General features: G+C 45.4%; 1 protein-coding gene across 3 annotated transcripts; it reads right to left on the bottom strand.

The window, feature by feature from the left end:
* Nucleotides 1–2,957: 2,957 nt before the first annotated feature.
* LOC102252780 (insulin growth factor-like family member 3) lies at nt 2,958–9,101 on the bottom strand. Of its 3 annotated transcripts, none has more exons than XM_005866238.2 (4): nt 9,024–9,101; nt 6,453–6,503; nt 6,054–6,324; nt 2,958–3,445 (listed from the first exon to the last, which is right to left on the bottom strand). In XM_005866238.2, the coding sequence occupies exons 1-4, from the start codon at nt 9,040–9,042 to the stop codon at nt 3,253–3,255; spliced, it is 534 nt and encodes a 177-aa protein (XP_005866300.2). In that variant the 5' UTR covers nt 9,043–9,101; the 3' UTR covers nt 2,958–3,252. The 3 variants fall into 3 exon arrangements, with proteins under 3 accessions (XP_005866300.2, XP_014395182.1, XP_014395183.1); XM_014539696.1 differs by having other exon boundaries at nt 3,307–3,434; XM_014539697.1 differs by lacking the exon at nt 2,958–3,445 and adding an exon at nt 5,432–5,881.
* Between the last annotated feature and the right edge of the window lie 987 nt (nt 9,102–10,088).

Here is a 10,088-nt window from a genome sequence, read left to right as displayed (position 1 = left end):
CGACTTCTTGAGGCGTCCTTCTGTGATTTTCGGGGTATATTACAACACAATAAATAATTTAAATTTTAAAAAAGACATGAATGGAAAACGTGTTTCTATTGACGACAACGTGGTGCTCCACAGAGCACAGAACTTAAACGTCACCTTCAGCAGGGACCCCTGGAAGGAGTGACACCAAGCCATTTTCTGCCACTAAGGGATGGTCATACAGATTCAGGAATAAAGTCAAACTGAGAAACATAAACATTGCTGGAGAGGCTGTGCCTGCAGATGAAGAGGCCGCTGCCACGTTCCTGGCAGAGTTGAAGAAGCTGAAGAAGTTGATGAGGGCTCGGTACCATCCGTGGTTTCAGACATCCACTGGGGCTCCTGAAACATATCCCCATGGGTACGGGAGGGGGACCGCTGTATTAGACCAAGACAAATGTTTGGATCTTTTAGTTTTTACGGACCTGAAGGGTTGCCAGTCACCTCATCCGCCAGATAAACATGAACCTAAAAAACCGTAAGGGCGGGACAGGAGGGGAGGAGTCGCCTTGGGGCTTTCCCTCACTGGCAAAGAACTTGACCCAGTTACTAAAAGGCACACACTTTCTAATGTTGTCCCTTGTGAAATATCTTACTCTCTAGCACAGCCGTGGGCAAACTACCGCCCGCGGGCCGGATCCACCCGTTTGAAATGAATAAAACTAAAAAAAAAGAGAGAGTCCGTACCCTTTTAGGTAATGATGTTTACTTTGAATTTATATTAGTTCACACAAACACTCCATCCATGCTTTTGTTCCGGCCCTCCGGTCCAGTTTAAGAACCCATTGTGGCCCTCGAGTCAAAAAGTTTGCCCACCCCTGCTCTAGCACTTTACCCTTTTACTATATTTGTTTCACCTGTGAGGATAAAATAATGTATCAATGTATTTACATGCATTTTTTTCCTTTCAAACTTGAGATGGGGTTCCATAAGAGCAGGCACCTTGTCTGTCTTATTCCTGGTTTCCTTGTGCTTAAAACAATGCCGGCCACATAATAGACACTTAATATTTTTCTTCTTTTTAAAGTTATTTATTGATTTGATAGAGAGACAGAGAGAAACATTGATTTGTTGTTCCACTTATGTATGTATTCATTGGCTGATTCTTGTTTCTGCCCTGACAGGGGATCAAACCTGGAACCTTGGCATATCCCACCAAGGGTAAGAATATATATTTTTAAATATATTTTTATTGATTTCAGAGAGGAAGAGAGAGAGATAGAAACATTGATGATGAGAGAGAATCATTGATCGGCTGCCTCCTGCACTACTCCTACTGGGGATCGAGCACACAACCTGGGCATGTGCCTAACCAAGAGTTGAAACCAGGACCCTTCAGTCTGTGGCCAATGCTGTATCCACTGAGCCAAACCAGCTAGGGCAAGAATGTTTTTTGAACATATAACAAACAGAGAGAGAAGGGATAGAAGGAACATCAACATCTAACTTTCTAATTAAGACCTCACACCTGTCCCTGTGCTGCTTGTCACCAAAATCTATGTGCAGCTGAAGTCCTTCCTCTTGTCTGAAAGCTCAGGACTAGAAGCTATTGATGTAGAATGGGGAATAAGGAGGAGGAAGGCAATGGAGATTTCCATTTGACTTATTTCTCTGCTGGACTTGAATAAACTGGGGGGAGGCAAGCTGAAGGTTCAACAGCCAGATTCCATGTGTGACCACAGCTGGCCAGAGGCCCTCCTCCATCACCCCCGCAGCCTGGGTGGGTCCTGAGTGTAGCCTCTGAATGGCCCCAGAGCAGCACCCGGGAGAGCGGGGATGTCCCCTGCTCCCGCCGATTTGCAGGCACTGTGCCCTGAGGAGTTCCTTCCGTGCTGGCAAGTGGCCAAGACCAGCTGACTCTGCCACCCCATGCGAAAGTGCTCCTAAAAGACGCCAGAGGGAGGCTGATGCTGACAGTGAGTCAGGTACCAACACTGTAGGCCTTTCCCCCATGGAAGTGACTCCCCACTGATGAGAATCTGGGACTAACCCTGCTTAGTGGTTCTGCTTGCTGGATTCACAGCTGAGTCACCTCCTTAATCACTTCGCACAGGCCTTGAAAAGAAAACTTAAGGAAAACTTAACCCCTTATTCACATATAAGAAACTTAACCCCCTCTTCACATAAGTATATGTGTTCTAAGATTTAAAATAATATTATTTTTCAGATTAATTCAGGTGCTCTATCAGAGCATAGGTCCCCCCATCAGGTCCTGTGTCTCTTCTCAGCCCTTTATATGCATCCAGCCTTTTAATCATCTTGACTACCCCATGAGTTTAGGAATTGCAGGGTCCCCGCTTTCCAGCTGGGGAAATGAGGCACTTAGAGGCTACAGTAACTGGCCTAAATCCACCTGGACCACGCTGGCAGAATCTGACAGAGCTAGGATTTGAACCCAGGATGTGTTTGGGCCCAGAGTGAAGCCCTGACTACTGTGCTGTGCTGCTCAGGGCCTGATACCAGCACAACAGCAGGCCTTGTCCCACATAGTGACTCGGTCCTCTCTCTGACCCCGACACTAATACTGTGCCTGCACCAAGCAGGCCTCTGTACCCATTTGCTCACTGCATGACTTACTGTTTCCAGTTTTCAGATGGGAAATGCAGGCTTACATTTGACAAGCCCGTGGTCACACAGCCCTGCCAGGTTCCAAATCAGCCGCTGACCCTGCAGTGCTCTGCACCGAGCCTCCCACTGGGGCTTCCGGTGCTCGTGACCAAGACACTCAGCAGGAAACAAACTGGCCCAGGAGTCTGCCTCTTCCTCTCTGTTTCTCTCTCATTCACTCGCTCACAATCGGTATCCTTCTCCCTCTTTAGTCATAGATGTTAGGTTGTCGAAGGAGGAACACACAAGGCCAGAATGGAGAGGGATTACGAACTTATTTGATCATCCACACACCAGGTGGCTGAGCCTGAATGGCTCCAGCACCCAGTGACGGGAGTCAGCGGCCTTTAAAGGACTTTTGGCGGGATTTTTTTTCTGGATGGAGACTTCTTTATGCATAACTGGAGGGGGAGATAATGAAATGTGGTCACTGCAAGTGAAATGTGGTCTGAGCAAAGGGAATGTCCATAGTGAAATGACCTGGAAAGCCAGTTCCCAGCGGGAGGGGTATCAATTCAATTGCTCGATCAAATCTAACATTCCAGCCTTTTTGTTGATGGAATAAGGACGAAGGTCATATCTTCTGTAATTGCTTCCTGCTGAGGTGGGACGTCAAGATCACAGGGGAATGGACTCTGATAGTAGTAGGCTGGATGAGGGTTGCAGCAGCATGATTTTCCCAAGAGACTGGTTGGTGAAGTCTCGAAAGTGGTCCTGTTGAGTGACTTGGGAGGTAAAAGCTGGTCCTGAGGCTGCCACAGCATCACTTGCGTACTTTTGCTGCTTTTCTAGGCCTGGAGCTGAAATACAACTGAGATCTAGATGTTATTTTTAGGGGGGGGGGAAGAGTAGGGGTCTCAGTTGCCTCATTAGTGATATGAAAGGGGAGAGTAGGTCACCCTGGGGGTGAGGTTCTTGTTTTCCAAGTTTTGCCCCTTGCTGGGCATCCACAGGTTTCTTGTAGGTCCTGAGACAGGATTTCAAAATAAGTAGAGCAGTGGTTAAGTCCCTATGGCAGTTCCAACCCCTGCTGTGATGCCCAGGGTTATTAGGAGAGGGATTATCTGGACTCCTCTTTTGTGTCAGATATGATGGGTTACAGGGGCAGGTAAAGACTGCTTATTGGGGGCTATATCTATATTGGGTGAAAGATGAGAGTACAGATTCCTGTCCAGCTGATGGGGAGACAGATGTATGTGTTTTCCCCACAGAGGAAGAAAAATCCCTGATCATGGAGACAAGCTGATAGGTGTAAGGAGAAGAGGTGGACTGAAGGGTATGAGGTTCCTTTTTCTAGTTCTGCACTCCAAGCTGAGAGGGTAGTCACCATGGCACTGCCAATAAGGGGTGACAGATGAGTGGTTGAGATTTTATTGCAATGAAAGTCGGAGCTAATGCTAGAATGGGCTGTTATCCAAGGGAAAAGAGAAAAGGAAGGAAAGGAGCAGTTGAGGCCAGGGGCCAGGATGGTTGGATAAGAAGTAAGACACTGCACTCAGACCAGCCAAATTTAGTACTTTAAATTTCCCGAGGTGATAATCTGCCACTCGCTGGCTTAACTTCTTATTTTTACTGAACCTTAATCCTTGCTGTTTTTACTTTTAAACCTTAAATTGCTGCACTAAAGACTTTTACTTTCTTTCAAGCAGAGCAACCATCTTAGTTGCTGTCCAGGAAAATAGGTAGGAGAGAAACATGTTGGCCAATACTGCAATGCATACATCTCAAGTAAAAGTAACTTTCTTTTTACTTATGGTGTCTCATTAATGGTGAGATTTAATGCTTCAATAATAACTTTTAGTTTACTTGGTAAATAGTAGTGGAAGAGATTTTTACATTTCTTCTTTTTTTACTTTTTTCTTCTTTTTAAGCTTAAGTTTACTTCTAAATAGCATTCTTTTTTGGCTAGTGCTCATTTGCATATATATGCAAATTTTACTTTGGACTTTACTAGAACCAGTTGCTCATAAAATATTGGCTTCTCACATGAATGAGTTTATATGAGACCTTGATTATATTGTGAAAAGATAACCTATCAAGTAATTAAAGTATGCTCCTTTATTGAAAAGCAAAGTAAGCAAACCTATACATTTGACCCATTAAGTACAGATCCTGCCCCCACCCCCTGCCCCAGCCAATCTGAAGAGCAGGCTGGATGGTGGTCTGAGGCATTATGCATACTCTTATCTTAAAATTCTGCTGCTGAATATTCTGGTTTAGCTTAAGAAGGATCCAGCAACCTTGTCCTGCCAGGCTGGGAGACTGAAACCTCACTTTCTTGATCAGAGTAAACTGGCCCTTTTATATTTCTTGTAAATAGTTAACTTTAGAACTTATTTCTTTCTTTCAACATTTCTCGTTTCCTTCTCATCACATATGCAACCTTCACAAATTTCACACTTTTAAATTAGCCTTCAAACCTTCTATCTACGTCCTTCAAAAATGCATAACCATGCCTCAGACCTTCCATTAAGTATTTCTACTCTAATATTCTTTCTCTCTGTCATACCTTCAGCAACTTGTACAGACCTTTTATTTCTTTTTTCTTTAAAACATATTAGGATTCTTCACTCTTAGAAACCTTAATTTTTCAAGGATAACCAAAAAGTAAACAGCCAACATTTCTTAGATTGACATTTAACAACACACTTCCTTTCAAGAAAATATACATTCAACAAAGTACAAGAGACCTTCTGTAATAAAAACTAAGAGCAGGCGAATTAAATTGTGTCTAGCAATCAATGTTTGAGTATTGTATACTATTTTAAAATATTTAGATGTTTATCATTTAACCCAGCAATGCTCCAGCTCCTTGGGGCAGCTTCCATCCTCCCCACCTCCCATAGGAGCTGCAGGTGCAGGAACCACAAGGTGGCTCTGGGGCTGGGTCGTCTCCCCCACAGGGAGGAATATCCACCTTCCCAGCCTCACTCCTTGTCCCCTTGAAGAGAGAAGAACCCTGACCCAGAGGAGAGAGAGGATACTTAGGCTGACTGAGGAGACACTGATTGCTGTGGGCAGGGTCGGGGGGGGCTTTAGGAGCAGAGAGAAGTTCCTGTGTAATCATTGCTCAGCAAGTTGCCACAGGAAATTCAGAAAGAACACACCTAACCTCACCAGAATCTAGGACATGTTTTTATCATTTGAAAACTATGAAATCCACCCATTTCCTCTCATATCTTAGGGTGCGTGCGTTTAGCCAGATGTTCCAAGGTTCCAGTAGGATGGCCAGGTTGTCCCTCATATGCTGCAGAAAATGAAAGAGATGGAGACTGAGCAGTTTCGGAGAGATGCAGAGATGGAGAGGGATGGGGAGATGCAGGACTGGGATCCCTATCCAGTAGGGCCCCAGCCTCCAGAATCCATCCCTGCCTTAGCCCCCTTGTCCTGTTGTCATCTTGAGTGAGGCAGGTCCTTACTTGGGACAGACTCTGGAGATGGGAGAGGTAGAGCACCGTGACTTCATGCCTAGAACCTTCAATCTCACAACAAATCTCTTCTGGGGGCCAAACGACTCGGGACAGCAGAGCTCAAAGCAGGGCCAGAACGTGCAGCCGGGGCCACAGAGGTTGGTCCGGTTGAAGGACAGGATGGTGTCATGATGACAGCATTGCTCCATGGGGTTGTACATATGGTTCCCACATCTGGGTGCTTGCTGGCACAGCCACAGGCCGGAGTTCATGTGGGCCCCTGGAGACAAATTGCTGGTGACTTCAAGGAGAACTAGGCACTATCCCCATCCCCTGAATCAGGGGCCTCTTTAAACCACTTCCCAAGGGCAGTCTCATCCCTCTTCATTCTTTCCACCCTGCACTCACCTGACTTTAAGCACAGGAGAAGGAGGAGGAAGGCTAATATGCTGTTGAAACCTGGAGAAGAAGAAAGGAGGGTTAAGGCCAGGGCTGGGGTTGTGGACCTCAGGGAGGGCAGGCCAGTGTGGGGAAGGCTTAGTTCCAGATTTGTTTTAAAGATTTGAGTTTGGGATCATCTCTACGTAGGGTCTACTAGTTCCTGACACAGGTAAGAGTCCAGAAATCTGGGTCTAAACATACTGGATCCCTTGAGGGGAGAGAATGGGGGGGGGGGGGGGGGGGGGGGGGGGAGGGGGAACTCTTGGAACCATATGTTACAATTGTAAGAATGCAGTGAAGTTTCCCAGGTGGGAGAAAGGCAGAGCAGGTGTTAAAGGTATCAATAAAGTGATTTGGAAGGATGAAGGAAGCTGAGGTTAGAGGGGGGGGAGAATTGGGGTGCATGGTTGCTTTTGGGGATATGATTTGGCTTGACTAGGTCTTGGAGTTGGAGCTCTCCTGTATTTCAGCTTCTGGGCACCATGACTGCAGATGAAGTTTGAGAGATGAAGTTCAAAAGGATGGACATGAATGTTTTTTATAGATGCAATAACATGACTATAATATAGGTTAAAGAAAAAGCATTTGACAAAATCTACATTTTCATACTTTTAAAAACCCCAACATAGAACAAGCTATTAATAGAAAAGAACCTCCTCAACCTGATGAAGGCTACCCACAATAAAGTTCACAACATATCATACTAAATGGTGAAAGACTGAAGGCTCTCCCTTTAGCATCAAGAGCAGGACAAGTATGTCCACTCCCACCACTCTATTCAACATAGTACGGGATGTTTAAGCCAGAGAAAATAGGCTAGAAAAGAAAGAAAGTGCATTCAGATTGGAAAAGAAGTAAAATTATTTCTATTTGCAAATGACATGATCTTGTATATTAAAAATTCTAAGGAAGCTACCAAGACCCAACAGAAAAAACTGAGAAATTCAGCAAGGTTGTAAGATACAAGATCAACATATAAAAATCAATTGTATACACTAGCAAAGACCATCTGAAAATGAAATTAAGAGAATAATTCTATTTACAATAGAACCAAAATTAAATACTCATGAATAAACTTAACAAAAGAAGTGCAAACTTTGTAAACTGAGAACAACAGAACATTGTTAAAAGACAGTGAAGAGAATACATAAACAAACTGGAATGCATCCATGTTCATAAATTGGAAGACTTCAGAAATCAACAAACTGATCCTACAACTTGCATTGAAATGCAAAGGACCTGAATTGCTAACTAACTAACTATAATTCAACAAAGAAATCACTGCTCAACACAGACCCATGCCTGAGGAAACCGGGCATTGACCCATCTAAAAGAGGGCAACCAAGAATAAACAGGGAGAGGAGAAGGGAGGAAAGTGCAGAAGGCCCAGAGAAGCAGCCCTGCAGCCAGAAGCTCATGGCTGGACCTGGAGAGGGAGGAAGCGGGATGTATCAGGAATTCCCTTTGGCTGGGAGGAACAGAGAGCTGTAAGGGGCAGCCCAGCAGGGACAGTGCCAAGGGAGCAAATAGTGTCTGAGTTGCCTGACAGAGCACTCAGGTTCTGCCATGTGTCCCTGCACTGTTGGCAGGGTGGTGGTGTTCAGACAAAGAAATGGAACCACAGAGCTCTTGGACCTCCCAAACTCTCCTCCCGTTGCCCTTGGAGTTAAGCCCAGGAGCATATTACCTATAAACCAGAGAGACAGAGAGAGAGGACAGATGACATATTGACCCGGAGATGGGTGATGGGAAACTCAGCAGAGACTGATGCAACAAATGCCACCCCTGCCCTGCCCACAGCCAGAACTGGACTCTTACCTGGCCACAGATCCTGCTGAGGGGGGAGGCAATGCAGCTGGACTTTGTGCCTGGGACCTTAAACCTGACAGTGGCCCGATTCTGAGAGCCCCAGGACTCAAGGCAGCAGTGCTGGAAGCAGGGCCAGAAGGTGCAGCTGTGGCCACAGAGGCGGGTGTGGTTCAAGGACAGGATGGTGCCCTCATCACAGCACTGCTCCAAGGGGTTGTAGATCGCGTCCCCACACCTGGGTGCTGGATGGCACATCCACAGCCCAGGATCTGAACAAGCCAGAGCAGAATGGGCTCCAGGACCGGTCTTAGACATTGGGAGCCTCCTCCCTGCACCTTTCTCACCTGTGAGTCCTTCTAAGTCTGAGAACAGGAGTTCAAAAATGAAGACGGCAGCTGAGAAGCAGAAGGGGAATGAGAATAATTCTGGAGAGTAGCCTTCTGGTCACTATTGTGGGGCCCAAGATGATCCCAATGAGCTTCTTTCATTGTCAACAGCTCAGAGTAGATTTTGAGATGGACTCTGGGTGGCAGGGAGGACTCTGGGAAGAGCTAAGATTCTGAAATTTGCAGATTGCGGGGGAGATTGTAATTCAGTTAGACATGTCACAGGGGAGTTATGGGATGGGAAGCCAATAATTGAGTAGGAAAGAGAATTAATTTGGGGGCTCAGAGGTACATTAGGGGTGTGATAACACATAAGCTAGACTTGGGGCTGGGGCTCTCTTACCAAAGATTCTGGGCACCATGGTTCTTGATGACCCTCCAGAGTAGTTGATGGCAGAGCAGACGGAGGACTGGGTGTGGGACCATAGACTGTGACTTATATAGACAACAGAAGGGCAGGGCTGCCAGAAAGAGAGGTGCATAAAGAGCCATAGTTGCATGAAGAAAAAAAAATCAACACTTTAATAAATTGTTCCTGAACCAGTTCCAACCGATTTCCATCTCAGATATCTCAAAGCCTCAGGGTGAATGTTCTAAGTTGTGGTGTGTCTTTAATTGAACATGGCTCAAGGGAAGCCCTGTTAGCAAAGACTCATTGACACATCACCAACAAATGCTGGCTCGTCCTAGACTTCCCACACTTCTCACACATAATCCACCTTCAGATCCGTACTGTCTATAATTCTTCTGAGTTCTTAAAGGGAAATTATGAAGTTTGCAGTGTGATCTAGAAGAAGAGAAGGGACTGCAGAAACCCTGGTAGGGAGAATAAAAAAGGAAAAGGTAGAGACCTCTGGGATTCATAAAACCGACTGAAAGAGCACCTTGTAGAGTGCCTGGTCCAAAGAAAGGCTCCATCCATGATTCTCACTGTTATTGTATTATCATCACTGTTATTGCCACGAGATAAGTGGGTTATTCCATGGGCCCCTCTGTCTCTGCTGGCTCCCTCCCATGTCACAGTGAGTACGTTGGGGAGATGAAAGAGAGATGAGGCAGAGACTTTCAGACCTTGTAAAGCTCATGGTTAGTGGAGGGACTCCCTCCCCTTAAGTGTATGTGCAGTACTTCCTCATGAGTGGTCCATGCATTCACGTATATTAGCCCTCCTCTCTTAATTTGGCGGGTGTCTGTGTGGGTTGGTATATACCAGTGATGGTGAACCTTTTGAGCTCAGCCTGTCAGCATTTTGAAAAACCCTAACTTAACTCTGGTGCCGTGTCACATATAGAAATTTTTTGGTATTTGCCACCATAGTAAAACAAAGATTTATATTTTTGATATTTATTTTATATATTTAAATGCCATTTAATAAAGAAAAATCAACCAAAAAAATGAGTTCGCGTGT

The sequence above is a fragment of the Myotis brandtii genome, unplaced genomic scaffold, assembly GCF_000412655.1.
Source record: "Myotis brandtii unplaced genomic scaffold, ASM41265v1 scaffold2252, whole genome shotgun sequence".
NCBI lineage: Eukaryota > Metazoa > Chordata > Mammalia > Chiroptera > Vespertilionidae > Myotis > Myotis brandtii.
The sequence above is the reverse complement of the archived record's forward strand: the minus strand, read 5'-3'. Positions and strand labels throughout refer to the sequence as shown.